The following is a 27,904-nucleotide window of genomic DNA, read 5'->3' on the forward strand; positions in this document are numbered from 1 at the left end:
CTGGGGGTGGTCTCGGGGGGCAGGATCAGGCTCTCAGCCATCCCTGGAATCCCTCCATCGTGTTTGTCAGGAAGTACTGGGAAGGGTTTCCCACCGCAGCTGGGTGCAGGGCCGTGAGCAGCTCTGGGAGCCAGAGCAGGCTGAACCCATGCGGAGCTCCGTGGAGGGGCAGCTTATGAACCGGATTTTGGAAACAGAGTGGGATGCAGGTGCGCAGAGACTCAGGCCACCGGAAGCAGCCCAGTCTATGCAAAGGCATGGGCCACAGGCTGGAGTGCGCAGAACTTGACAGGAGGAGCGAGAAAAGGCCAGAGGGGCAGCAGGGGCTGCCCGTGGAGGCGCGGGGTCAGGAGGCTGCAGAGGAGCCTGGCCCCTGCAGCAGATGCGGGGCGACCTGGCGGGACGTGCGTGCGTGTCACCCACAACCCCACTGAGTCCCACTTTGGCACCTCTCCACCCTCCAGCCTGCCCCATCATGGCCCCTGATGAGATCTACCTTCCCAGACGCCTGTGTTCTGGAAATTGCCAGGGACATCTTCTTCTTGCCAGTCTCGAGACAGGTTGTTCTCTTGCCTGCCAACAGAAATGCCGTGAGCAGCTCGTGGCAGAGAGGCAGGGGAGGGGGCTCAGAGGCCTCTGAACCTCGGGCTTCCGGAAGGGGCCCTCCTGGCCAAGCCCTGAGTCAGGGAGGAGACTGCCCCCAGCGGCAGCGGCAGAAAACAAAAAGCATTCCTGGGGATGTCACCATGGCCTGGCCCCCCCAACTCCTCAGTGGGCCTCAGTGTCCTTATCTGTGAGATGGGGGCATTGGACTAGAGTCAGGGCAGTTCCCTTTGATTGGCAGCCAGGTGCTGTGCTGGGCATTAACCTTCTCAGGTGGATCTTATGCATTTTACAATCGGGTGAAAGCGACACCGGCCTTTCCCAGTGTCCTAGTGTGGCAGTGTTGCTCTGGGGAAGCCAAGGTGATAACAAGCACCAGGTAATTTCATTACACAATCCAATTTCAGTACATATGTTTTCTGTTTCCATTTCTCTGCCAAACGGATATGTCCTATCAGATCGGCAGGCTGCCCTTTGCTGGACCCAGAGCTGGGAGGGGCTGGTAGGAGCTGGGAGGGACTGGGAGGGGCAGGGCCCCACCCACCCCTGTTGAGCCTCAGCTGACTACTCAGCTGGAAGGAGCAGAGCCTCAGGATATTCTGACTGTGGTCCCCTCTCCCCAGGCCCAGCCCCAGCCCCAGAAGCTCACCTGTGCAGTTTTCTCTGGGATTGGCTGAGTAAGATGGCCAGGACCACCACCGAGACCACCAGTAGCACCACCACGGCCCCTCCGATCCCATACACCATGCTCTTGCTGGTGCTAAATTCGCAGCTTTCTCCCCAGTGCCAGTGCGTGTCCGAGTTCAGGCACCTGGGGACACACACAAGCTCAGGCCAGCCCACCATCATCCCTCACCCACCCAGTCTCCCAAAAGAAAAAAATCAATGTCAAAGCACAGGAAACCAGCTCTCCCTCTGAGGACAGTTGCTGGGTGCTCTCCCTGACTCCCAAGGCTAAGGGGCGGGGAGGGGGTGCAGCGACCACAGATCTGTGGAGCAGGAATTCAGAATCCGGGAGTGCCGGGTACCTCGTCCCAAACACGTGATGTTCACCCATCTAAACACTAAGTAGCTGGCACTTTGACAGCCTGTTTTACCGTGTTTTATATTTTGTACTTTAATTTATGATCTCCCAAATGTAGTGTCCCAGCTACAGCAGGAGGTGATAATGGCCCAGTGGCTGGGATGATGTCAGGGAAATGAATGACAGATGGAGATAGAGATCCATAGATATGGATTTGGAAATTGATAACTGGAATTTTTTTCAGGAAGGGGCTTGCTCAGTCCTACGATGTCTGTGTCTATAATCTGCACCTCGCTCTCCCTCTGGTGGGGTGGAAGATGGGAGACCTGGGTAGAAGAAAGAGGGATGTAGAGGAGGGGGGAGGAGGTGCCTTGCGAGCTTTGCCCACCACCACCCTGCCCCCTTGGGTGACTGTCGGGGAGAGTGGGGCCCTGCCACCAGAGAGGGTAGGTGCTGGGCTTAGAGGGAACAGGTGCTCACAGACAATGGGGGCCACTTCGTTGAAGCTGGCACCTGCCGTGGTGACAGTTCATTTGCGACTTCGTCCCCTGGGTGCACTTGGTCACACAGGCCAGCTTCCCATCCAGATCATCCACATAGTAGAATTGGGTGAATTCCTTCGCAGCATTCTGAGTGCATTGCTCTGAGGGTGGGGGACGGGCAGGAAGCGTCAGCCTGGTGAACACGCCCTCTAGCCCCCAGGTTTACCATCCACACTCTGCTGAGCTGCTTACCTTGCAGGTCAAAGCCGAGCTTCACGGTCTCATTCACGAAGGTGTCCTTCTCACTGTAGCACAGGCGTGAGATGTCTGCCCAGGGTGGTGGGAAAGAACAAAATTAGATATGGCACCTCTGCCCCCTGGGGACAGCCAGCCTTCCCTTCCTCCTTGCTGGGGCCAAGACTAGTAGGGTCTTGGCCCATCCCTAGATGCAGCTGGGCCTGTGAGCTGGCTCAGATGGGGACATTAGGGCTGGTGACAACCTCAGCCCGGGACTGGGAGGGACTTCTGGGTGCAGCACAGTCTGGGGAAGGTATCCGGGCTTGACTTCTGGATTCCTTGAGGGAGGTCTCTGGAGCTCCGGAAGAGAGGAGAGATGTGAGGTGTGGGGATGGGGCTGAGACCTCCCTAAGCGACCCCTCACATCCTTTCCCCACCAACATCAAGGGGTTTTAGGTGGGCTTACTTTCGCACGCTTCAGAATTACTGGGTAGCTTTCCGGTCTCATTCATAACCTTGGCCTTTATGATCTTAGTGAGGTTTGCAAACAGCTCCTGAAACTCTGAAGTGAAGTCTGCCTCCATGACGACTTCATGTTCCACCATGACACTGCCGTTGCTGGAATTAGGAATCGTCAGCTACCCTGTGTTGCCCACCCTCCCAGCAAGCAGGGCCCAAGAAGCAAGAGAGGTGATGAGAAACAATTAGCCATATGTCCCAGAGGCAGGACAGAATAGAGACTCTTCCCTCCAGCAGTTAACAACCTAGAGGGAGGCTACGGAGTAAACCTGTGATAACAATATATGCCAATGGGCGGAATTCATTCCTAAAAATGGAAGCTGTTGGGCAAAGATGCAGAGAAATTGAACACATGTGCATCGTTGGTGGGAATGTAAAATGGTGCGGCCACTGTGAAAAACAGTATGATGGTTCCTCAAAAACTTAAAAACAGAATGACCATATGGTCCAGCAATTCCACCTCTGGGCATCTAGCCCAAAGAATTGAAAGCAGAGGCAGGAAGAAATATTTGTACACCCATGTTCATCGCAGTGTTATTCATAAAAACTAAACGGTGGAAGCAATTTAAGTGCCCATCAATGGATGAATGAATAAACAAAATGTAGTCTGTACATACAATGGAATATTATTCAGCCTCAAAAAAGAAGGAAATTTTGAGACATGCAACAACATGCATGAACCTTGAGGACATTATGCTAAGTGAAATAAGCCAGTCACAAAAAAACAACTACTGTATGAGTATTTATGAGTAGTAATATGAGGTCCCTGGAGTAATCAAATTTGTAGAGACAGAAGGTAACATGGTGGTTGCCAGGGGTGGGATGAGGAGGAATTGGGAGTTATTGTTGAATGGCGACAGAGCTTCAGTTTGGGAAGATGAAAAAGTTCTGGAGAAGGACGGTGGTGGTTGCACAACAATGTGGATGTACTTAATGCTGCTGAACTGTACACTTAAAATGGCGAATTCAGTTGTTAATGGCAGATTTTATGTTATGGGTATTTTACTACAATGAAAAAATTTTTAATTAAAAAATTTAAAGTAGAAGCTATTGGATTATATTTTCAAAACCAAAAAATAAGCTTTCAGAAATGGAGAAACATGAAGCTTCTTTAGAAATGTTGGATTTCAACCCAGAAGCTTCTTGTTAGACGGTCAGCAATGCTCTCAGCAGAGAGAACTTGACACAAGGTCCATCACTAGTCACAGCCATTGTGACAGAGAAGTCAGGAGCAGGACCCAGGAGGACTTGAAACAACAAAATCCTGAACCAGAAGGGAGACGGAGACAATGGCTCTGATGCTGGGTGGGGGTGGAGGACACTAGGCTATGGAACCCAAAGGGCCCTTGACATGTTGGGACCTGACACCCCCAGGCTCCCTTCCCACCCCTCTGTCTGCTTCTTTGCACTCTCCTCTCAGAGTTCTGCTTCTCCTGCCTATCCTTTAAATGTTGGGGCTTCCCATGCTCCTTCCCTGGTATATCTTCACTTCCATGCTGTGACGATGGCCCCGGCCATCTGGTCTACTCCCAGGGCTTCCAGAGATGTCTATCTAGGGATGCCAACACCAGTGCCTCCACTGTAGACCCTTCCTATCACATGTTTGACCATCAGCTGCTCCATCACTCAGCCACTGCACGTGGCTGGGCCCCCCACGCCAAACTCATCATCTTCGTCTCCCATTCTGCTCCTCCTTACGTTCCTCAATTCAGCAAAGGGCACCCCGCACTCCCAGAAGCCCAGAAATCTGGTGTCATTCCTCCTTTTCTCCAAACACCCATCAAACTCCCATGATCTGCTGGTCCTGCCCCCTAAAGACCTTTCACACTGGATACTTTTCTTCTTCATTATCACCTCTCAGGTCCAGGCTACTATCACCTCCCTCCTCTGTCCACCCATTCTCAGCCCTGCAGCCAAATTGAGTTGTCTGCAGTGCAAATCGGATACTATCCCAATGGGCTACAATTGCTGATGCTTCACATCTAAATAGCTTGGCACAGATTACCTTTCTAACCTCCTCTCCCACCACGTCCCCTTTGTCCTCAAGCGGCCAAGTGTGCTTTATGTTCCTGGAATCTACCCTCCTTTCTCTCACCTCCAGGTTCATCGTCATTGATTTCCTCTTGTAATACTCTCCTCCTCCCTTCCTTCTACTTGGCTCATTTCTCCTCATCCTTCAAGCCTCAGCTTAGCTGTCACTTCCTCCAGGAAGATTTCCCTCCATCTCACTGAGCTTGCATTCAGGACCTCTCCCACTGCACCTTGTGTGTCCCTTACCATAACTCTAGACAGACTGCACAGCCACTCTGCTACCTGTGTTCTGCCACTCTAAGCTCCATGAAGACCAGAACCACTGTGCTCCCAGCACCTAGCACAGGGTAGGCTTTCAATACTTGTTTGTTACATGGATGTGTGCTGAATGAATGAACGCATGGTCTCAGAGCCCTCAGGTGTTGCCTTCGAGCTGGGGGCCTTTTTGACCCAGCCAGGTACTGATACTCTAATCATTCATGATAGGAGGAGACAGGAGAGCAGGCAAGAGAGAAGGAGCTTCCCACAGTCTATAAATCTCTCCACCCCCATACTCACAGTAGTTTCCTAATGATCACGCCTCTGTATTGTGGAAAATCTTTGCTCCTGTAAGATTTATCCATCTGAAAGAAACGAGACAGCTGAGCTCATAGAAGCCTGGAGTGTGCAGCAGCCCCTGTTCTCTTTCCCCAAGGAGCCCCTGTATTAGCCCATAGGAAAGAAGGAAGGGAAGGCAGAGGAACGTTCCCTCTTCCAGGATGTGTTGGAGGGGTATGGCTCAAGGAAGGAAGCTCTCAGAGGACCCCCGCCCCCAGGACTTAGGCTGAAGGGACCCAAGAGCTGAGAAGCCCTGAACAGTAAGTCAAGATGAGCCCCGGCATCCCCTCTCACACTGGTGAATCTAGGCTTCCTCTGCTCTTACCTGACTCTTGAATAGTTGAACAAAATTCTGGTATGTATGGGAGGATATGTTATTTAGGTCTTTTGTGAAATTTCTGTTAGTTACTTTCACTCTCAGTTCTACAGTGGCATTGATTTTTTTCGGGGTTTCTGTGGGAAGAGGACAGATTATGCATGAGACAGCAACCTCCCAGTAATGCCTTCCAGGATTAGTTAATTCTTCATCTGTTGGCTTTGTGGAAGTAGAGGAAGTGTGTAGGAGGGAGGATGGAAACTCAAAAGGCAGGTAGGAGTAGCTGAAACTTCTGCCCCTTGCTTCTGAATACCAGGAGGAGCTAGTGGCCAGGATCACAACCCAGTGAGACCTAAGTGGAGGCCTCCAGATGATCATCCTGATGAGAGAGGCAGGTTAGCTAGTGAAAAGGGCCCAGAAGGGGGAGGCAGAAGGTTCATGTTCTACCTGCGTTTTGGCCTGGGTGAAAGTCACATTTTCTCCTCTACCTGCACAATTAAGCAGTGGTAGCAAATGACCCTTCCAGTGCTGCCCTCCTATTTTAAGTGGTTAAGGGATGTGGGGATGATCTACAAGTCTCAAAAAAGGTCTTTACCTATGAAGAAGTGTCCCAAGGGGGATTGACACTGGTAACCAAAGTAGCCTTGGGTACAGGCACATTTTTCTCCGTTCCAAGTGGCCCCATTGTAGCACTGCCCTGCGAAGGGGTAGAACATTCACAGAGGTTACCATGGAAGCCCAAAACACAAAAACATTGACTCCTGTTCCAAGTCCCATCATTCAGACACTGCATTGAAAGATGGGGATGGGACCAGATGATCATGCAGCAACCGAGATCCATTTGTCACCACCTCAGCCCCCAGGAGAGAGTGGGGAAATGAGGAGGGACAACAGAGAGGAAGGAAGCAAGAGATAAAAGAGGACACACAAAGAAAACAAGGGCCCTACAAATCAAAAGGGAGCAACATCATCTGCATGGGTGACGTACATTGGTAACAAAAAGGCACTGGAAGTGTGGAACAAGACCACAAGGAGTACAAAACTGATGAGCTGATAAGGGAAGATGAGCAGGAGGAACCCAGAGAGTGACAAACAAGGAGACTTACTTGGTGTCAGAGCTGGAGAGGGGGTTGTCATCACAGCTGTGTGTGTACCAGTGAGTGGGGGACGCAGAGTTGAAGTGGTACTGAAACCAGGGACTGGAGCACCAGTGGAGCCAGGTGAAGTGGAGGACAGAGGAGGAGAAAAGCCAGAAGTTGACTCCTCTTTGGCAGTCATGGTGATATGTTCTGAGACCACAATGTGGGTGGAGGTCTCACTGGGGCTTGATGGGGAAGGACTTGCATTGTATGTACTATGCAAAGAAGGGGTAGAGAATGATGGTGTAGACGCCTCTGTGGAGGTTGTGTAGAAAGTGGATCCTGGAGGAGAAGATGTGGTCATGTGTCCGTCACCACCAGAAGTGATTAAGGATTCTCTAGGCCTTGATGTGGAAGCAGAAATTTCATTCCCTTCAGTAACAGTGCTGTTCAAGGTACCTGTAGGTTTTGATGAATCAGGAGTAGAGGTAGAAAATGTGGTTTCCTCCGTGAGGCCTGTGGTTGTCTGTGCAGAGACAGAGGGGGTGGTAAACAGCTGGCTGGAGCTTGAAGAGGAAGCAACGCTGCCATAATTCCCAGGATAGGAAGTTCCAGACGAAATGGTTGATTTAGATGATTCAGAAATGGTTGTGAGGACCGAGGCCATTTCAGTAAATGCTGTTGTGCTGTGTCCAGTGCTGGAGGTGGTGGTAGAAAGTTGCTCAGAACTTAAAGGTATAGAAGAAGATGAAGAGTAACAGGGGAGTGTGTGTGTTGATGGCGCTGAGAGATTCGTGGACACAGTGGCTTCCACAATATAAAATGTCGTTGTTTGTTCATCACCACTGGATGTGGTAATGGATTCAACTGGACGTGAGGTGGACCCAAGACTTCCATCTCCTTTAGAAACTGTTGTTGTACGTGAGTCCATGAGCTGAGGAGAATCAGATTTGGTGTTGTGATCTGTGGTTTTCTGAGTGACAACAGTGGCAGTCTGTCTTGATCCAGCTGGGCCAGTAAATGTCTCTCCATTGTTTGATGGGGCTGTAGAAATCTCAGCAACTGTGGTGTGGAAACCCTCAGAAGAGACTGTGGATTCAGACCATTTAGAAGTGGTGGTGGAACTCCCAGTGACTGTGGTGTGGGAACCCTCAGAAGACACTGAGAATGCAGTCCCATCAAAAGTGGTGGTGGAACTCCCAGGGCCTGTGGTGTGGGAACCCTCAGAAGAGACTGTGGATACAGACCAACCAGAAGTGGTGGCGGAACTCTGAAGGCCTGTGGTTGGGGAAGTCTCAGAAGAGACAGTGGATTCAGACCAACCAGAAGTGGCGGTGGAACTACGAGGGCCTGTGGTGTGGGAACCCTCAGAAGACACTGTGGATTCAGGCCAACCAAAATTTGTGGGGGAACTCCCAGAGGCTGTGGTGAGGAAACCCTCAGAAGAGACTGTGGATTCAGGCCAGCCAGAAGTGGTGGTGGAATTCCCATCACCTGTGGTGGGGAAACCCTCAGAAGAGACTGTGGATTCAGACCAACCAGAAGAGGTGGTGGAACTCTGAGGGCCTGTGGTGTGGGAACCCTCAGAAGACACTGTGGATTCAGACCCACCAGAAGTGGTAGTGGAATTCCCAGGGCCTGTGGTTGGGGAACCCTCATAAGAGAGTGTGGATTCAGACCAACCAGACGTGGTGGTGGAACTCCCAGAGCCTCTGGTGTGGGAACCCTCCGAAGAGATGGCAGATTCAGACCAACCAGAAGTGGTGGTGGAACTCTCAGAGCCTGTGGTGAGGGAACCCTCAGAGGAGACTGTGGATTCAGACCAACTGGAAGTGGTGGTTAAACTTGCAGCACCTGTGGTGTGGGAACCCTCAGAAGAGACTGTGGATTCAGACCATTTAGAAGTGGTGGTGGAACTCCCAGTGGCTGTGGTGTGAGAACCCTCAGAAGAGACTGTGGATACAGACCAACCAGAAGTGGTGGCGGAACTCCGAGGGCCTGTGGTTGGGGAACCCTCAGAAGATACTGTGGATTCAGACCAACCAAAAGAGGTGGTGGAACTCTGAGGGCCTGTGGTTGGGGAACCCTCAGAAGAGACTGTGGATTCAGACCAACCAAAATTTGTGGGGGAACTCCCAGAGGCTGTGGTGAGGAAACCCTCAGAAGAGACTGTGGATTCAGGCCAACCAGGAGTGGTGGTGGAATTCCCATCACCTGTGGTGGGGAAACCCTCAGAAGAGACTGTGGATTCAGACCAACTAGAAGTGGTGGCAGAACTCTGAAGGCCTGTGGTTGGGGAAGTCTCAGAAGAGACAGTGGATTCAGACCAACCAGAAGTGGCGGTGGAACTACGAGGGCGTGTGGTGTGGGAACCCTCAGAAGACACTGTGGATTCAGACCAACCAGAAGTGACGGTGGTATTCCCATCACCTGTGGTGAGGGAACCCTCAGAAGACACTGTGGATTCAGACCAACCTGAAGTGGTAGCAGAACTCCAAGGGCCTGTGGTGGGGGACTCCTCAGAAGAGACTTGGGATTCAGACCCACCAGAAGCGCTTGTGGAACTCTGAAAACCTGTGGTGTGGGAACCCTCAGAAGAGACTGTGGATACAGACCAACCAGAAGTGGTGGCGGAACTCTGAAGGCCTGTAGTTGGGGAAGTCTCAGAAGAGACAGTGGATTCAGACCAACCAGAAGTGGGGGAGGAACTCCAAGGGCCTGTGGTGGGGGAATCCTCAGAAGAGACTTTGGATTCAGACCCACCAGAAGTGGTAGTGGAATTCCCAGGGCCTGTGGTTGGGGAACCCTCATAAGAGAGTGTGGATTCAGACCAACCAGACGTGGTGGTGGAACTCCCAGAGCCTCTGGTGTGGGAACCCTCCGAAGAGATGGCAGATTCAGACCAACCAGAAGTAGTGGTGGAACTCTCAGAGCCTGTGGTGAGGGAACCCTCAGAGGAGACTGTGGATTCCGACCAACCGGAAGTGGTGGTTAAACTTGCAGCGCCTGTGGTGTGGGAACCCTCAGAAGAGACTGTGGATTCAGACCATTTAGAAGTGGTGGTGGAACTCCCAGTGGCTGTGGTATGGGAACCCTCAGAAGAGACGGTGGATTCTGACCAAGTGGAAGTCGTGGTGGAACTCACAGTGCTTTCGCTGGAAGCAGAACTTGGATTGCAAGTTGTGGTTGTCTTTCCTGGAATAAAATATGTGGTAGACAGTTGATGAGGACTTGAAGAGGATGCAGTTCTTCCATCATCTGTGGTATAGGTGGTCAGAGGACTGTTGTTAACAAATCTGAAACACGTCTAGAGAATTGTTTCTTTAGTGAATGTCATGGCTGTTTGTCCAAAGACTTGAGTGGTGGTTGACTCACCAGAACCAGAAGGTGATGAAGCTCTTATATTATCAGTAGTATGGAAGGTGGCAGATGGAGTTGATAATTCTTCGAGTATTGTAGGAAAAGTGGATTGCCCGGTAGTAATTATGGCTGATGGTCCATCACCACTAGAAGTGTATTGGAGTCACCGGGACTTGTTTTGTGGGCATTCGTGGTTAAGGTGTTTGCAGATGACACAGTGTGTTGGGAAAACTCAGAGATGATACTTTGGTCTGTGATTTTGTTACTGAGTTTAGTGGCAGTCTGTCCCAGGCTGCCTGGGACATAGCTAGTCAGCCTATGACACTGAAGCATGGCTTTCCTTTTCAGGGGTATAGGAAGTGTCAGGGGCATCTGTAGATTTGGATAATTTACCAGTGGTGATCTAGACCTTTGTCTCTTCTGTTGAGTATAGTCGTTTATTTATAGGGCAAAGTATCACTAGCTAATATTCTGGGGGTTGATGTGATTTATGACTTGAATTGTTAGTTGTATGACTGCGGATTTTGACAAATCTGTATGTTCATATATATGTATATATATACATATATATACATACACACACATATATATACATATATACATATATATACATATATATGATTTTTCTCAACCCACAGTGTCATCTTCAAACACCTTAAATAAGAATGCCTCCACATCAAATATATATGTATACTGTTGCCCAATATTGCTTGTACATTCCTCCCAGGCACCCTGAGACATGTTCATTTCCTTTGGCGCTCCTGCATAAATTCAAGCTGATATTTGTACTCACATACCCCCTGCATGTCCCCTGGCGGACAAATGAGCCCTTACCCCTCACGGGGGTTCCTGGCCCCCCAGTGCAATTCGGGGGCAGTCAAGGCCCATTTGAAGGGACAGTGGGAGTCAACAGGGTGGGAGAGGGAGGGAACCACCCCTCTGCCTTTCTCAGAAGGCTTTGAAAAGAAAGTAATATCGAAGCTGTCTTTTTCCCTTCTTCTTTAAAAAGAAGGGGTTTTGTGGACTTAGGCATGACAAATTTTACTGGACTTTTTAAGTTATAAAAGTAGACTATTTTTGTTGTGACACATCAAACAATGAGAAAGCATATAAAGGCAATTTATGATCGTGTCCCTAACTGAATCACAAAGAATGAATAGGGGTGGGGAGAGGTGACATTTATTGGCTGCCTATCAAATTCCTGTGTAGTTGTATCACAACTGTAACTCAATGACTGTGTATGTAATTCCCTTTGCCCCTCTCTGAGAACACAGAGAACATTTCTGCCCCGTTCAGCCTGAACCAGAGCGGGTGCTCCATGAGCACGTCTTGAGTAAAGGAGTGAATGAATACTGGAAAGTCTACCTGACACTTCTTCTTTATTATTTAATGTAATCCTGGGAGGTAGACATGAATATTCCTGTTTCACACCTGAATTGAGGTTCTAAGGGTTAAATATTTTCCAAGTTCACCCAGCTGGAAGGTAGAATTCAAGCACAATCTGAGGGTAGCTTTTACTTTTAGCACAAGGAAAGGGTTAAATACTTTCCAAGTTCATCCAGCTGGTAAGGTAGAATTCAAACACAATCTGAAGGTAGGTTTTACTTTTAGCACAAGAAAAGGGTTTCTCGAGTGGCGAAGAGCAAGGAAAACGTTTCAAATGGGGGGAACAGCATGTGTGGAGGCTCAGAGTACATGTTTGGGGTGGAGCTAAATACTGAGAGACCAGAGGGGGCAGAAGGAAGGCTGGCAAGGTGGGTGTGAAGCCAGCTCTGGACTTGATTCAGCAACAGTGGAGAACATCCAGCAAAAGGCCATGGTCACAACTGTGCCTTAGGAGCAGAGCCCTGGAGTGAAGGGCAGTGAGGGCAGAGGCATGGAGATTGATTGATGAGCCCATGGCAGTTACATGGTGGGACGCCAGGGGCCCCAGTGAAGGCCAGGACACTCGTTGGCATGGCCTCTGGACAGGCTCTCTTTGGTCTTTATTCCTGAATTCACACCATTTACTCCCTTTTACTGCCACCCACATCTTCGCTATAGTTGCCGACCAGCTTGAGTGCCCAAATCCCTGTCCTTTTCACCAGGCTGCCCTTCCTCCTGGAATTTCTCATCTCCTTCAGGTCCTAAGACACCACTGCCTCCTAATCACCCTTCTTCTCCTCCCTGGTGCTGTTCTTTCCTGCTCACTATCTAACTGAGACCCTCAAGATAAAGGCTCTGCCGTATCCCCCACCTTCCTGGCAGCAACCCCCTCTGTGCCCAAGGCTTTCACTCATTTCTGGGAGGGACAAGAAAAAGGCACCCTAGACAGTGCCCTGTGAAGAGCTTCAGAACCTTCCCAGCCTGAGATTCTGGTGGTCACGTCATCCCCAAAGGATGCGGCAGAGAAGTTGAGCAAACTCCTTCCCCAAAGTCAACCTCCAGGGTCAGAAGATGTTCCACCAGGAAGTTGAGCAAAGGAAAAACACAGACATTCTCCACAGAAACAATTTACATGGCCAATAAGCCTATGAGAAGAAAATGGTCAACTTCACTGGTAAGCTTATCACATTGCACCCCCCTCTGTGATGTTAAGTAACGTAGCTGGTATTGGCTGGGGAATAAGATGCTGATGGACGTTAGCTTAGTATCATATTTCTAAAGGATAATTTGAAAATGTGCATCAGGGATCGTGGCAGAGTCATACCACTTTAATGATTCCACTTCTAGTTACTGATCCTAAAGTAATATGATGCAGATTTTTTAAAAAAATTTTTTATGAGAAGGTTTATTGCATCATTATCTATGAAAAATTGGGGAAAACCTGTCCAAGAATAAAAGAATAGGAGACCGGTTAGATGACTAGGGTATTCCATAAAATAGAATATTAATCAGCCATTGAAACAGAAACTGCCCATAGAATAAATCTAAATACCTATTCAGAAAAAGCCCAAAATGTTAGCAATGTTTATCTGAGTGGTAAGATTAAGAGAGATTTTCCTCCTTTTGTTTGTCTATATTTTCTAAATGTTCTACCATAAATAGGCATTCATGATATAATGTCTAGACATAATAAATGCATATGCTGTAAAAATTAAAACTTAGGTGTGCCCAGTACCTTGGAGAACCCATGCAAAATCACTAATAATTCCCAAGCTGGGATTCCCCACACCTTTGTGATCAAAATGCTTTAACAAAAATGATCTAATGTCTGTGTTGCACTAGCCATCCAAGACACCAGCTCTCCTACCAAAGAAGTAAAATTTTACTTTCTTGTCCTGTGTACAGTTCTTATTGCTTCTTTCTTTAAAAGATAATCATTTGAGTTAGGCAGCTGGTTTGCCAGGCAAGTTTTTCACTTGGTGGCATTCTTGGGAAAAAGCCCTTGAAAACACCTTGGGACAAGTCTGAAGATCGCCACCTCGATATAAGACGGTCCCCTCCTACCACCTCCAAAACACATTTCTGCTTGTGGTGATTCAGCGGGGTCCATGGGAGCAGCCCTGAAGGGTGGGGTGTGGAGCAGGGGGCACACCTGTGAGGGCAGGTGCTACCCAGCTACGGCATCTTGTGCAGTTAACCTCTCTGAACTTCCATTTCCCCTGGAAAATGGGGATGAATGATGCCTGCCTTCACCACCCTTCTCATTCTAGAAGAGGGGTGTCCCCAACCCCCAGGCCGTGGACCGCTACCAGTCCGCAGCCTGTGAGGAATTGGGCCGCACAGCAGAAGGTGAGCCGCGGGCAGGCGAGCGAAACTTCATCTGCCACTGCCCATCGCTTCCCATTGCTCGCATTACCGCCTGAACCATCCCCCTGCTCCCCACCCCCTGTCCATGGAAAAACTGTCTTCCACAAAACCGGTCCCTGGCGCCAAAAAGGATGGGGACCACTGTTCTAGAATATCCTACAAGAGAAGCCATGTGGGGGCCACTAGGCTGTGTCACTCCATCCTGGGTGTACTTTCAGCCCTGCCACACACGACCTCAGTGACTTGGGCCTGTCTCCTTTTCTGTAAGGTCATTCCCACCTGGCAGAGTCGCCTTAGGGGTGATACAAGGCCGGGGCCACCTCGCCTCCGCCCCCCACCCCCTGCCGTGCACACACCTGTGGCGAATGAATGAGCTTCCCGGCTTTCTAGCACCAGCAGCCAGTGCCACATGCCCCTGCCCCTGCCCCTGCCCACTGCCTCCCTGAAGGGCTGTTGCTCTGATTGCTGTAGAAGCATGGTAGAGTGGGTTGAATTATGTCCCCCCAAAAGATATGTCCAAGTCCTAACCCCCATACCCTTGAGTGTGACCTTATTTGGAAATAAGGTCTTTGCAGATGTAATTAAGGTAAGGATCTCACGATCAGATCAGCCTGGATTTAGGGCGGGCCCTAAATCCAATGACTGGTGTCCTTATAAGAGAAAGGCGAGGGGGATTTGACACAAACGGGGAAGCAGGCCATGAGAAGACAGAGGCGGAGGTTGGAGTGATGCCACACAGCCAAGGAACGCCAAGAACCACCAGAAGCTGGAAGGGGCAGTGAGAGCCTTTGGAGGGACCAGGCCCTGATGATACCTTATTTCGGATTTCTGGCTTCCATAGCTATGAGAGAATAAATTTCTGTTGTTTGAAGCACCAAGTTTATGATAATTTGTTGTAGCAGCCTCAGGAAACTAACACACATGGACACCCCCAGTTAGAGCGAGTGGTAAGGAATGTGGGCTCTGGAGCCTGCCAGCGTGGGTTCCCATCCTGGCTCCTCCACCTGATAGGTGGGAAGCCTTGAAATAGTTAGTTAGCATCTCCATGCCTCAGTTTCCCCATGTATAAAACAGAAATCAGTAACAGTACTTCTTCCCAGGATTGCTGGGAAATTTAACTGAGATATCATTTAGAACACTGTCTGGCATATAGTAGGCCCTCAATGAACACGAGCAGTTTTGATCATTAGTGTCATACCCAGACAACGGGAGGCATGGCTTCCTGATGTGTTGTACCCAGGGAATCTGTTTGTCACTATTCCAGTTCTGTCCATAGCTACGTATGGCTTTGTCAGTTCTGAAATTGTCTAAAGCCTTTGAGCATCTATTACTACTTCCTCCCTGTACTCCCCGTCAGCCAGCAAACTCCAGTGTCACCTCTCCCTACATGCTCCTGGATCAGCCCAGGCGGACAGCCTCTGAGTGGCACCCCCTTCACCTTCCTCCACTGGGGCCCCTCTCAGAGCCTCAGCACCAGCCCTGGGTTGTGGTTCTTTCTGCCCCGTTCCCATGTTTCCGTCTAATAAACAAGACTATAAACTGGCTTATTCATCCTGCCTGGTTCAGAGTACCTACCTGGGCAGAGCCAGGTCTCCTGTGTTTGCTGAATGAGTAAGTTTATTACTCTGCGTAAAGCACTGCTTCCTTTTAATTGCTCTAAATTTACATCACCTACGTTTCAAAGGTTGCCCCTTTGTCTACTGTGAACAAATCTGTTGTGGCCTTCACCACACTTTTATACATTGAACGTTTCCACTTCCACTTTCACCTTTCTGGACTCCAGAACTCTAACCCCTTGGGGCCCTTGCACTTGGACCCTGTTCCCTGCTGCCATCCTGAGCAGCTCCTCTCCCCCACCCTTCCTAGGAACACTTTGGAACTTCATGTACACAAAACAGGACACAGACTCCAACCCTCATGTTGATCCCCGGTGTTGTGTGGTCTTTGCGGCCCTTGCAGCACATGGAGAATGGAGAATTCTAGACCATGTCCCTATCTTTGTCCTCCTTCCTGAGTCCCAGGCCTCTAGGAAAGCTCCATCCAGAAATTCCATGCTCACTCCAAGCTCAACAGGCCTGCCTGGAGCCCTTTGCCAACCACCAAAAAGAATCTCCTGCTCCCCAGTCACGCAGGTTCTAGAACCATCTACCTTGGTGCCCATCATCAAGAGGAACCTTCCTCTCCATTTCCAAGGAAGTTGGGTTCCCAGCTGGACCCCCATGGCCTCATGCCAAGATGGCTCCCAACGTCCCTCTTTGCATCTGTCCTGGCAGGGGTGACCCACCCCTGCTCTGTCCTTGGAGGTCCTCTGGTGTCTAAAAGCCTCCACCTGGTTTTGATGCTCCTGTTACCCAAAGGTACTCCCTCACCAACCTGCTTTCCCCACCGGGCACATGGCCCTCACCTTTGGGACATTCCTACACCTCGACTCCCCTGCACAGCCCTGCAGTGTTTTTCTACTTTCTCAGGCTGCCATTCCTTCTCCCCACTGTTCACTTATCCAAGACTTCATCAGTCCTCTTGGTGAACTGGGGTACCAAGAGGAGGCAGCAGATGAGAAACAAAGAAAACCACATATGCCACCAGCGGTCCCTGATCTGACTTCTGAGCCCCTCCCCGAGGACCCAGAATGCACGCAGTGGGGTGGAGGTATTGCAGAGGGCTGAGGGCCTCCAGTGCGGGGTCAGGGCAGCACAAATCTAGTATCATATGGGTGACGTCATGCTAATTATCATATAATCATGGGTCATGCTGGTCCCAGGTAAGTCACTCACCCTCTCTGAGTCTCTCTTTCCTGTCTGCCTTCCTTTCCTTTCATAATTTTCCTGATGAGAGTCATACGGGCTACGTGCTCTGAAATGGCTTTGTAAATAGCAGAGCCTTCTGCGAGTGGGGGGCTGGGGGCCTTGGGGTATCATCAGACCTGGAGTCCCCCGGAATGGCCCTACTTGCCTGACCTCCCCACTCCTGATGGCTCTGTGCATTTATCAAAGACAGATGCTTTTGACTCCTTGGCGTGCTAATGGATTCAGCACGATCTTTTCCATGCAATTATGAGCACCTTGCCAACAGGGGTCTTTGCTTGTGTGGGTGGCTCTCTCTAAGGCATGGCGGGAGAAGCAGAGGCAACGCCCTTGCTGATGTCTGGGTCCTTCATCACCATCCCCACCATCCCTCTCCTCAGCATCTGCCTGGGGAGCAGGGGTGGGCAGACCCCTCCTAAGGTTGACCCCTTTCCATAGCTTCCTTTTCTCTGTGTATTAGCTTAAGGCTAAAATGTCTGTAATTAACATATTTTCATAACGTCCCTAAAGCCACGAAGTTCACACCCCCAGTCCTGGCTCCTCTCCCCTTGGCTTCTCCCAGCCAGCGCCGCTGCCCCCAACATGTCTTGGTAGGGGAGGAAGAAGTACATTAAGGCATGGCCGGCTGAGGTGGCCTCTAAGGGCCTAAGTTCCTGCGTGGCTTCTCTCACAGCCGCCCTGAAGACCTCCAAGACCCCTGGCCGCGGCTCCCACCCTCCCACCCACCCACACACTCACCACCGCCCATCACACACCCTGCAGGTCCTTCAACACAAGAGATGCCTCTTTCACCTGGCACCTTGGGCTCACTCCCCCAATGCCCCTCACCCCAGCATCTGCCCTGCCCACCCCCTCCCAGGGGCACTTCCCTGTCTCCGGGGAATCAGGAAGTCTGTTCCGCATGAGGGAACCCATGGGAATCAGCTTGTAACCAGTCTCTTCCCAGACAAACGGTCGTGAAAAGGTTTAACACGGACCGCAGAGTCTGTCTCCCCCTCAGCCCTTCAGCCATTTCTAACTAGAGGGGCTGTCCCTGGCGCCCCTGAGGCTCTCCCCAGGCAAGGAGGGAAGCTGCTGGACACCCCGTGGACTCCTGCCCTCCCTGGCCAGGGTTGGCAGCCTGTGCAGTGTCTCTGTGAGGTTTGCAAAGAGCCGACCCTTGGGCTGGTGCAGACCCCAGGATGAGGGCAGGCAGAGCCCCCTGTTTTCCCAGGGGGAAGCCTGGAGAACAGAAGGGGTGGGTTCCAGCTCCCACTCAGCCCCGGCGTGGGGCTTGGTGCAAACTCTCAACAGCACCGCACAGTCCGGGCCCCTTCCTCCTCACCCGCGGGTCTCCAGGGTGACTGACCCCTTTAGCTCCCAAAGGCAGGATGAGGTCATGGCCTGGGTGTCCAGCCCTTGGGCAGCCCCCTCCCCTGAAAAGCGAGGGAGGGAAGGAAGAAGGGAGGGTTAAGCCACCTGCAGCCCTGCCTGAGGCCGGCACACACCGGGACCACCGGGGAGCTTGGCCTGTATCTCACTCACCTGATGTCATGGATGTGGCAGTGTTGGGCACCCAGAGCCACAGAGCCATTGGCAGGATCCAGGTCACCAGCATCTCCCTGAGAGTGAGGCCCTGGGTGCAGGAGCTTCCCACGTCAGGAGAAACTAAGAAACGAGTGCCTCCCAGGGAGGGATCAGCTATATAAAGGACCCCGGAGACCTTTGCCTCGGGAAGGACACTGCCTGGCCCTGGGTGGAGGTGAGACGATGGGGTTGGTGGGTGACACGGGGAGTTGGCCAAAGGGCAGCCGGTCAACCCTCCTCCTCTCTAAGAGACCTGAACCTCCCTCCGCGGGGTCTCTATAGTGCGGAAGCCAGAGTCATGGGAGGGGCAGGGCAGGAGGAAGGGACAGGCAAACAGAGGCGTGACAGTGTGTGATGGTTGCCAAGATGCGAGGGCCAAGAAACCGCAGGGAGACGGTGACTATGGAGGGAGGGTCGACGGAACCCTAGAAGGAGCTGCCGGACGGACCAGGCCAAGTGAAGGACCCTCCGCCCTTACTCCCAAGAGGTCCCCCTTCGGGCCTTCCTTCCTCACCACCCACTTGGAGCTGGCCCCTTCCGAAGAAGGGCAGCGCCTTCCCCCGGGCCACCTCTGACCACCAGTGCTTCTCCTGGGTGGGACTCCCACTCACACCTGAGGCTTTATGGTCCTGGTCTCTACCCGCACACTAGCCACTGCCAGCCTCTCTCCTGTCCTGGACAAAGGTCCCAGGGGCCGTTCCGACACCCCCACCCAAAGAACCTCATTCTGCCAGCCCTGACCACCCTCAGCTCAGTCCGACAGCCTGCTGCTGCCCACAAAAGTGGGAACAAGAGGGCCCCAGCCCCAGGCATGGCAGGCCCTGGCGTGAGTGTGTCCGTCACCCAGGTTTGTAGTCTCAAGGTCTTTCGGGATGCCCGGCTTACACATCAGCGCCAATGACAGCTGACTCAGCTGGAGTCACCCACCTCCCTGACTCAGCCAGAAGCTCTTAACGTCAAGGGGCACAGATGACAAACCCAACAGGCTCCCACCACCTGCTCCCACCCACCCCCTGAGAAAATGGGTCCTCCAATCTCAACGTTCCCTTTGAGGACGGTCATGGTCCCTGAGAGCTGCCCACGGAACCCTTCATTCCTCGCTGGGAGAAACCTGCGCTCCCAGGCCCTCCTACATCTCCTGACATCCTTGTTCCTCAACTGAGTGGAAGCACCAGAGCATGAGAAAGAGAAAGACACAGAGCAGTTTCTTTTACAATAAATGCTATATTATGTTCAGCTGGGAGAACTGGAGACTTGCAGACTTCCTGTCCCCAGGTGAGTGAGGTCTTCCTGCAAAGGAGGCTGGGGGCTTCTGTCTTCAGAGGTTATTGTGGGGATGGGGGTGAGACCAGGGAGAGGAAGGGAGGAAGGGGCGGGGAAGGGGGTAGGAACGGGGGGGAAGCACTGAGGGAGGGGAGGGAGAGTCAGGGGAATGAGGAGGAGGCGCTGGAGGAGCTTTCCCGCCTCAGGACCCCACTTCCTCTCATCCTCAGGGACCTGGGGAAACCTACCTCCCACTCCCACCCACCGGGATCCAGGGCCTTGGGGGGTGACAGGAATAATGGAGCCTCAGAATGGGGGACCTGGCCGAGGGAGCACGACCTGGGGGTCCTAAGATGCAGAGGGCATCTGTACCTAGCTAGGGATGGGGGATGAGTAGGAGGGAGGATTTAGGACTGGGGCATTGAGATGCGGGGGGCAGGAGGGTATTTAGGGCTGAGGGTACAAGGATGGGGAAGGGGAAAGCACGGAAACTGGGGGAGATGCAGGGCTGGGCGCTGGGGTGTGGGGGAGGAGTGACTTAAGAAGTGGGTTCAGAGGGGAGAAAGTTTAAGGGATGGGGGCAAGGGGTGCAGCAGGGAGTTATATAAGGAGAAGGTAGGAGGATGGGGCAGGCTGCAGGCTGGTTACATGTACACGGTGAGGACCCGGCAGTAGGGATGAACACAGGAAAAGGAGAAATGGAGGCCTGAGCCCTGGGGAAGGATATGGGGATTGGGGATCTCAGAGAAGCCATATAAGCATGAGGGCCAACACAGGAAGGTGCATTGGGACAGAGGTCTGACCAAGCACATCTGGTTTTCACAATAATCCCACAAGGTTTCAGGACGAGTGGGCCACACTCATTTTACAGGTGACAAAACCGAGGTTCAGAGAAGTGACTGACTTGCCCAAGGTCCCACAGTGGAAGAGCCTGGATTTGAACTGGGTCTCCAGGTGGGTTTCACACAAGTCGGGAGAAGGATAGGGGTCAGGGGGAAGTCTGATGCTGCCCAAGGAAACCAGGAGACTGAGCCTCAGGAGTCCACGGCCATCTCTTCAAAGGCAGTGCAGGTGGTTCCCTCCACTGTCCGGGGCAGCGTGGAGAAGGCAGTGTGGGGCTCACAGTGAGGTCAAGGTCACCTCAGGTTTGTGGAAGTGCAACTGCCACAGAATTTGTGAGACAGGCAATGAGAAGAGGAAGCCACCCCGCAGGGGCCGGCGAGGAGGTCACCGCCTCCTTGTCCCTGCCCGGCCCCTGGCCTGAGAAGGGGGGCATCGGGAGCTGGACCTGGGAGCGCTGCTTACCATCACCCCCCCTTGCCCCCTCACCGTCATATTAGTGTCCACGTTCTCCAAGGCCACATAGAAGTTTTCATCTTTAAATAGAGAGAGAGAAAAGAGAACAGGGGGAGGGAGAGGGAAGAGGTGGGGAGGGAAGGAAACGTCAGGAAGGCAGGGCCAAGGGGGCTCCTGTGCCCCTGCGCCTGCCCTGCGGGGACGGCCTGTGCACGACCTGGGCCTTAGAAGGGGGCGCGGAAGCCACGAGGCAAACTCTGGGGCAAGAGGTATATGCCTGTCTTGGGCAAGAGAGGTCCTCCCGTCCTGCCCAGGCCAAAATGGTACCCAGGGAAGCCCCTGTCTCCCTTCCCCAGGAGACAGGACTCACTTGTTCTGTCATCCTCGAAGCCCGAGTTAGAAAAAGTCCCCACGGTGTTCTCATCACTGGTCTCGAGCCACTTCCTGTCGTCACAGGACCTGCCGGGCGGGCGCCGCATCGTCAGGGCAGGGCCGCCCGGTCTGGGACCCCTTTGCGGCCCTCAGCCCTCCACCTCCAGCGCACTCACAGGCCTCCGCCTTGGCCGCCCCTCCTCCACGAGCGCGCGACGAAGACGCTCAGCGCCACCACCAGCAGCAGCAGCAGCAGCGCCGCGGTCCCCGCCAGGCCTCCGACAAGCGCCTTCCAGGAGATGGCCACCTCGCAGCGCGGGCCCGAGAACCAGTGCGTGTCCGTGGAGAAGCAGCTGCGGGGAGCGTGTCACAGGTCACACGCCCTCACCACCTCCCGGGCCTGGTCCGCTAGTGCCCCTGGACCACGCAGGTACTAGCAGGTGGGTGACCCGGGGCCAGGGGGCGGGGCCGGCTGAGCGGGGTCGGGTGATTGGCTCAGCTGGCTGTGGACGGGACCTCACCGGCAAGAAGGACCTGTCCTCTGCAGAACGCACTGGCCCTGACGACAGTCGAGGGCGCCGTCCACGCCCGCCGCGCATTTGGTGACACAGCGGAGCTTGTTCCCCTTCACCAGGGGGAAGTAGAAATCCTCGTAGCCCACGGCAGCAGCGTTGCGACAGATGGCTGTGGGATAGGAAGGGGGTTGCAGAGGCAAAGACTTCATCCACTCTACTCTGGGGCCAGGCTATGAAATGACTCTGAAAATGGATGAGGAGGACTACATTTCCGAGGGTGGGGTGTCGAGGGGTGGACCTTGGGATTAGATGAGGGAAGGGCAGGCCCCTCACCTTCTCTGCTGGTCCTCAGGTGGAAGTTACTAACAAGGGCCAGGCAGGCAGCATTGCCAGGTTCATGTCACTTGCCTCCCCAAAAGGTCTCCCCATCCTCCCTAGGGAATTTCAGTGGACAGATGTCCCTTGTGGGAGGGGTTATGGCCTCCTGGAGCCACTTAGCCCTTTGCCCTACCTCTCACCTTCCGGGGACAGCTCCGTCCTTGTGTTGTTGTTCACCTTGATGGAATCAGGCTTAAAACACAAGACTGGGGGCGGGGGGAGGGGACACACAGGCACAGGTGGAATTGGGGGGAGGCACAGGGAGGGGCAGAGAGAGCTCTGTCAGTATGGAGGAGGTGTGAATGGGCAACAAGGGAAGACCCCTTTGGACTCCCTCATGTCCCCCGAATAGTCAGGGGTCCTCAGCCACCCTGGAAACCTTGAGCAGAACTGTCTCTTCCACAGCACCCAGGTTCTGGTGAGCCCCTCCTTAGCCCCATCCTTGACCCAGTTGGCTGGGGACCTGTGTCTCTTCTCCCAACCTGCCAGAGGTACCACAGGGCTGGCACCTGACCCCAGAAGGACCCTGTCTGAGCTGGAGCAGGCTGGGATGGTGGCTGTGACCCTGACCCCTCCCTCCAGACCAAGGCCCCCAGCTTCTGTTCACCCTGGTCCTTCTGGCAGCCGGTCTCATTCTGGCTGACATTCTGGAGCTCCTCCTTCAGGGCCACTTTCACCTTCTCATACTCGCTCTCCAGCTGGGGGCTGAAGGGTAACTCCAGCTGGACCACATAGTCCACAACAATGCTGCCATTCCTGAGGGGGGCAAGGGGGCAGGGAGCCTTAAAAGGTGCCCAGGCCCAGGCCATCATAGGTCTGTAGAAGGGCACTTCCAGACCAACCACAACTATACGGGTGTTGGCAGGAAGTGGGCATTGAGCTGGGATTCCAGACACATTATGTCCAGCATCTCTGCCTTTGTCAGCCTGAGTAGGCGGGACAAGGAATGATTGACATTCTCTTGGCATTGCCTCGAGCCATAATCAAACCAGGCCCTCCTGGGCTCTCTGCCTCCCTCTTGCTGACCCATCCAGCAGACCAGGTGCCAACTAGAGAGAGACCAGCTATAGACCAGATACCAGGCACCATCCCTCATGCACCACCTCCCTGTTTGTCCCACTGAATCATTCACCTTCCAACATGCTTTGAGAGTAGGGGTGACATCCCTCCTACAGAGAAATGACTCCAGAAAATGATTGCAAAATATCCTCTACAGAGTGCTTCGTTTGCATCCTCACTCCATCCCTCTCTTTATGACATCTGATGATTCCAAAAGCAAGGGATGTCTTCTCCAGCACTTCTTAGTTCATCCCCCCCACCACTTGACACTGTCTCCACAGTGCCAGAAGGGTCTCCTACCTCAGAGAAAGGATCACCACCTCCTTGAACCCCTGCACATTTTGGTAAATCTTCTTCATCTGAAATGCCAAGGATCCTGGGTTCACATCTGAACATCCATACCAGAGGGTACCCAGGGGCCCAAGCTCAACTCCAGGGGCAGACCTTTGAGTTCCCTCCCCTTCCCCCTCACCTGATCCCGGAAGGTGTCCGTGAAATTCCTGTAGGCCGTAGAAGAGTTGTCATTGAGGTCCGGGGAGAACTCCTTGTTGACAGAAACCTCCATGCCCACTTCAGTGTCCACTTTGTCTGCACACAACATTCCCTGCTCTGGTCACTTCACCATCCACTCCTGTCTGATGTCACCACCACCACCCTGACCCAGAGGCTGCTCCCGTGGCCCCTCTCCATGTTCCCTGAGAACTGACTGAACAGCAGGAGCGAGAGAGGTAGGAATTCTGGAATGAGTTGTCCTGAGATGTGAGAAACACTGGAAGTCAGGATGTCCAGCAGTCAGGCCTGTAGTCTCTCCCACGTCTGCCCCAGTGGGAAGCAGAATAACGGCCCCCAAAGATGCCTATGTCTAATCCCCAGAACCTGGGAATATCTTATGCTACATGGCATGGAGGAATCAAAGTGGTAGATGGATTTAAGGGTACTAACCAGCTGACTTTATTATGGGAAAATTAATGTGGACTATCTGGGTGGTCCGAGTATTATCACAAGGGTCCTTAGCAGTGGAAGAGGGAGGCAGAAGTCAGAATCAGTCAGAGGAAGATGTGAGTATGGAAAAAAGGCACAGAGATGCAAAATTGCTGTCATTGAAGATGGAGCGAGGGGGCCTTGAGACAAGGAATGTGGGCCACTCGCGAACCTGGAAAGGGCAAAGAGATGGATTCTCTCCTAGGGCCTCCAGAAAGAACCCAGCCCTGCCAACACCTTGATTTTAGCCCTGCGAGACTCATGTCAGACTTCTAATGTACAGAATTGTACAATAATAAATTTGAAATGTTCATCTTCTAAGTTTGTGGTAATTTGTTACAGCAGAAATTAGAACCTAATACAACTCGAAGCAGCCCAGACTGGGAGGAGGTCCCAGGAAAGAAAGTGGCCCCAGCGACCTCCTGGAGGTGAGGGTGGAGATTAGGCATGGTATGGGGTAGGGAAGAGCATGAGGCAGAAAGCAAGGATGAAGGGATTCAGCAAAATGACTGGGCCCATTAGAGTCAGTGGCACCTCCCAAGAGAAAGTGCAGAGAGCAACTCACCCATATCTATGTGTTCCACAGCAAACTCACAGCGCGAGCCAGAGAAAGTGCTGGGGCAGGAGCAGTGGCTCTGCATCCAGGTGCCACCATTGTCACAAGTGCCTGGGTAGCACAGGAAAACAGGAAGTTCAGGACAGGATTGACCTTGGCCATGGAAATATAGCAAGAGAGGGAGGAGAGGCCACAAGGAGGCAGGAGATCCAACCTGGGGTGGTGGTCAACCTAGACTGTGTGGTCATCTGAGTCGTGGTCGAAGTTGTCCTGGGTGACGTAAGTGTGGAGAGAGTCTTGGTGGTAGCCGCCGGTATCCCTGGAGTGCTGGTGATGGGTGGGATGGGGTGTGTCAGCTTGCTTGAAGTCATCATGGCAGTTGAAAAGCTGCTACTTGGTTTCATGGTCACTGGGAGGCTAGTGGAGCCGGGCACACGTGGGGTAGTTACAAAGTTGGTGCTGATCCAGGTGCCACTGGTGGGTCTTTGTGTGCTCGTGAAATCCGTGTTAATGGGGATGGTTCCAGTGCTGATAGAACTAGGTGCAGCAGTCATGTTGGTGGGGTCAGTTTTGAAAACGGAAGTAGAAGTGTCCGTTTTTGCAGGGAACGCAGTTGTCATGGTGGTGGAACTGGGAGAGGTGGCCTTCTCAGTAGTAGAGGTAAAAACTGATAATGGAATGGTGGGCGTAGAAGTAACTTCAGGAATTGTACTCACTTCTATACGTGGTGTAGTGGCTGAAATGGGCAAAGTGGCTGTGATCGAGGTGGTAGGAGCTTCAGTGTGCGTGGGAGTGATGATTTCTGTTGTGGACGTGGTGGGAGGACTAGTGGGAGTTGAAGGGCCGGAAGTGGGGTGTGTAGCGGGGATGGCGGTAATCAGGGTGGACACAGGGCTAGTGTTTGCGGTCGAAGTGGAGACTGGCTCTGTGGTTGGGGCAGGTGAAGGGGAAGATGGGATGATATTTGTGGGGGTGGGTGAGGTGCTGGAAAGAGCGAGTGTGGAGCTGAGGTCGGTGGTGAGGGTCAATGGACCAGTGGTACTCGAGGATGTGGACTCGGTGGTGGCTGGAGTCTCAGTAGAGGCTGGAGTACTTACAGAGGATGGAGGTATAGTTGTGGCCGTCTGCACCATAGCAGAGGTAGGGAGGGATGACGGGAATGCAGATGTGATTCTGCTCCCTGTCGTGGAGGTGGTTGAAGAGCTGACGACTGGAGCGCTTTGGGGTGTTGTTGGCATGGGCGTGGTTACCAGGTGTGTGGTATCACCCTGGGTGGTTTCTGTGGCTGGAATGGACAAAGTGGCTGTGATCGAGGTGGCAGGAGCTTCAGTGTGCATGGGAGTGGTGATTTCTGTTGTGGACGTGGTGGGAGGACTAGTGGGAGTTGAAGGGCCAGAAGTTGGGTGTGTAGCGGAGATGGCAGTAATCAGAGTGGACATAGGGCTAGTGTTTGCGGTCAAAGTGGAGACTGGCTCTGTGTTTGGGGCAGGTGAAGGGGAAGATGGGATGATATTTGTGGGGGTGGATGAGGTGCTGGAAAGAGCGAGTGTGGAGCTGAGGTCGGTGGTGAGGGTCAATGGACCAGTGGTACTCGAGGATGTGGACTCGGTGGTGGCTGGAGTCTCAGTAGAGGCTGGAGTACTTACAGAGGATGGAGGTATAGTTGTGGCCGTCTGCACCATAGCAGAGGTAGGGAGGGATGATGGGAATGCAGATGTGATTCTGCTCCCTGTCGTGGAGGTGGTTGAAGAGCTGACAACTGGAGTGCTTTGGGGTGTTGTTGGTATGGGCGTGGTTACCAGGTGTGTGGTAGAACCCTGGGTGGTTTCTGTGGCTGGAATGGACAAAGTGGCTGTGATCGAGGTGGCAGGAGCTTCAGTGTGCATGGGAGTGGTGATTTCTGTTGTGGACGTGGTGGGAGGACTAGTGGGAGTTGAAGGGCCAGAAGTTGGGTGTGTAGTGGGGATGGTGGTATTCAGGGTGGACATAGAGCTAGCGTTTGCGGTCAAAGTGGAGACTGGCTCTGTGTTTGGGGCAGGTGAAGGGGAAGATGGGATGATATTTGTGGGGGTGGGTGAGGTGCTGGAAAGAGCGAGTGTGGAGCTGAGGTCAGTGGTGAGGGTCAATGGACCAGTGGTACTCGAGGATGTGGACTCACTGTTGGCTGGTGTCATTGTTCTTCCTGTAGAGAAATTGGTTGAAGACGTGATGTCTGGTGTTCTTTGTGGTGTTATTGATGTGGGTGTTGTTACTATATTTGTGGTACCAGTCTTGGTTATTTTTGTTGTTGAGGTGATGGGCAATACTGTTGTTTTCGAGGTGGCAGGTGTTGAAGTGTCGGTTAGAGTTGTTATTTCTGTTTTGGTCGTAGTCACAGTACTAGTTGGAAATGGAGGGATGGATGTAGCCTTGGTAGTAGGGATTGTGGTAATCAAAGGTGATAGTGAGGTAGTGTTTGTGGTTGTATTCAGGACTGCTTCTGTGCTCTGGGCAGGTGGAGAAGACTGAGACTTACTGGTGGGTGCATTAGAGGTGGATGTGGCCATGGTCGAAGCTCCTGTGTTGGCGGTAGAACAGAGGAATTCATTGGTAGGTCGTTTTGTCGCCATAACACCACATAGGTTACTCACTACCCCATTTTCCAGATACATGTCACAGAGGTAGGAAGTGCCACCAGTTCCTCCCGAATCAGAGGCAGTTTGGGGCTGGGGCCTTTCAAGGTTCTAAAGGCCAACATCTGTCTGCCCCCCTGGGCAGCCTCCCCAAGGGACGTTGGGTTGGGGGCACGCTTAATCCCTTGCCCACCTGTCTGAGTACTGACCTTGCAGCCCTGGGACAGCCGAGCTAAGCACGCAGGTTCAGCAGAAGGTCTTGCCTCCTCCCATCGGTACTCCCATCCCTTCTTCCTCACACACCCCGAAGTCCTTGTCCCTTCCAGTTCTCTGCGCCCCCCCCCCCACCGCCCCCTTTGGCCCACCTCTTCCCGTCTCCCTGTGACCCACTGCTGTCTGGGCTGACTCTCCTCTTTGGAAAGAGAGAGAGAGAAAACCCAGCCAATCCTGGGCTGAGGGTGGGGACACATCATGGACTTTGGGAGACGAGGGGTCAGAGAGCAGAAAGTTGCAAAGAGAATA

The 27,904-nt window shown here is 52.7% G+C and overlaps 2 protein-coding genes across 5 annotated transcripts; both read right to left on the reverse strand.

Moving 5' to 3' along the window:
• Positions 1–444: 444 nt before the first annotated feature.
• MUC12 (mucin 12, cell surface associated) lies at positions 445–11,781 on the reverse strand. Of its 2 annotated transcripts, none has more exons than XM_082358786.1 (5): positions 2,813–11,781; positions 2,362–2,436; positions 2,141–2,270; positions 1,253–1,414; positions 445–573 (listed from the first exon to the last, which is right to left on the reverse strand). In XM_082358786.1, the coding sequence occupies exons 1-5, from the start codon at positions 2,949–2,951 to the stop codon at positions 474–476; spliced, it is 606 nt and encodes a 201-aa protein (XP_082214912.1). In that variant the 5' UTR covers positions 2,952–11,781; the 3' UTR covers positions 445–473. The 2 variants fall into 2 exon arrangements, with proteins under 2 accessions (XP_082214912.1, XP_082214911.1); XM_082358785.1 differs by having other exon boundaries at positions 2,108–2,270.
• Positions 11,782–19,354: 7,573 nt separating this feature from the next.
• Positions 19,355–26,487, reverse strand: MUC3A (mucin 3A, cell surface associated). 3 transcript variants are annotated; one of them, XM_082360146.1, is made up of 7 exons: positions 24,985–26,487; positions 24,780–24,881; positions 23,706–23,821; positions 21,458–23,592; positions 21,280–21,368; positions 20,943–20,989; positions 19,355–20,774 (listed from the first exon to the last, which is right to left on the reverse strand). In XM_082360146.1, exons 1-4 carry the CDS (start codon positions 26,450–26,452, stop codon positions 23,530–23,532), a joined length of 1,749 nt encoding a protein of 582 aa, XP_082216272.1. In that variant the 5' UTR covers positions 26,453–26,487; the 3' UTR covers positions 19,355–20,774; positions 20,943–20,989; positions 21,280–21,368; positions 21,458–23,529. The 3 variants fall into 3 exon arrangements, with proteins under 3 accessions (XP_082216272.1, XP_082216271.1, XP_082216270.1); XM_082360145.1 differs by having other exon boundaries at positions 21,458–21,965; positions 22,315–23,821; XM_082360144.1 differs by having other exon boundaries at positions 21,458–23,821.
• Positions 26,488–27,904: the final 1,417 nt, after the last annotated feature.

Source organism: Balaenoptera borealis (assembly GCF_965194805.1).
Source record: "Balaenoptera borealis genome assembly, chromosome: 16".
NCBI classification, from domain to species: Eukaryota; Metazoa; Chordata; class Mammalia; order Artiodactyla; family Balaenopteridae; genus Balaenoptera; species Balaenoptera borealis.

Bases quoted from the DNA above. Each gene is read 5' to 3' on its own strand.
- MUC3A (XM_082360145.1), bottom strand. From the start codon at position 26,452: ATGGTGCAGACGGCCACAACTATACCTCCATCCTCTGTAAGTACTCCA. The intron at 24,882-24,984 runs GTTGGATCTCCT...TGTGCTACCCAG, and splicing joins TAGGTTGACCACCACCCCAG to GCACTTGTGACAATGGTGGC. The intron at 23,822-24,779 runs GTGAGTTGCTCT...TGTTGTGTGCAG, and splicing joins TGTGGAACACATAGATATGG to ACAAAGTGGACACTGAAGTG.
- MUC12 (XM_082358785.1), bottom strand. From the start codon at position 2,951: ATGGTGGAACATGAAGTCGTCATGGAGGCAGACTTCACTTCAGAGTTT. The intron at 2,437-2,812 runs GTAAGCCCACCT...CACCCTGGGCAG, and splicing joins TAATTCTGAAGCGTGCGAAA to ACATCTCACGCCTGTGCTAC. The intron at 574-1,252 runs GTGAGCTTCTGG...TTCTGTTGGCAG, and splicing joins TCCCAGAGAAAACTGCACAG to GCAAGAGAACAACCTGTCTC.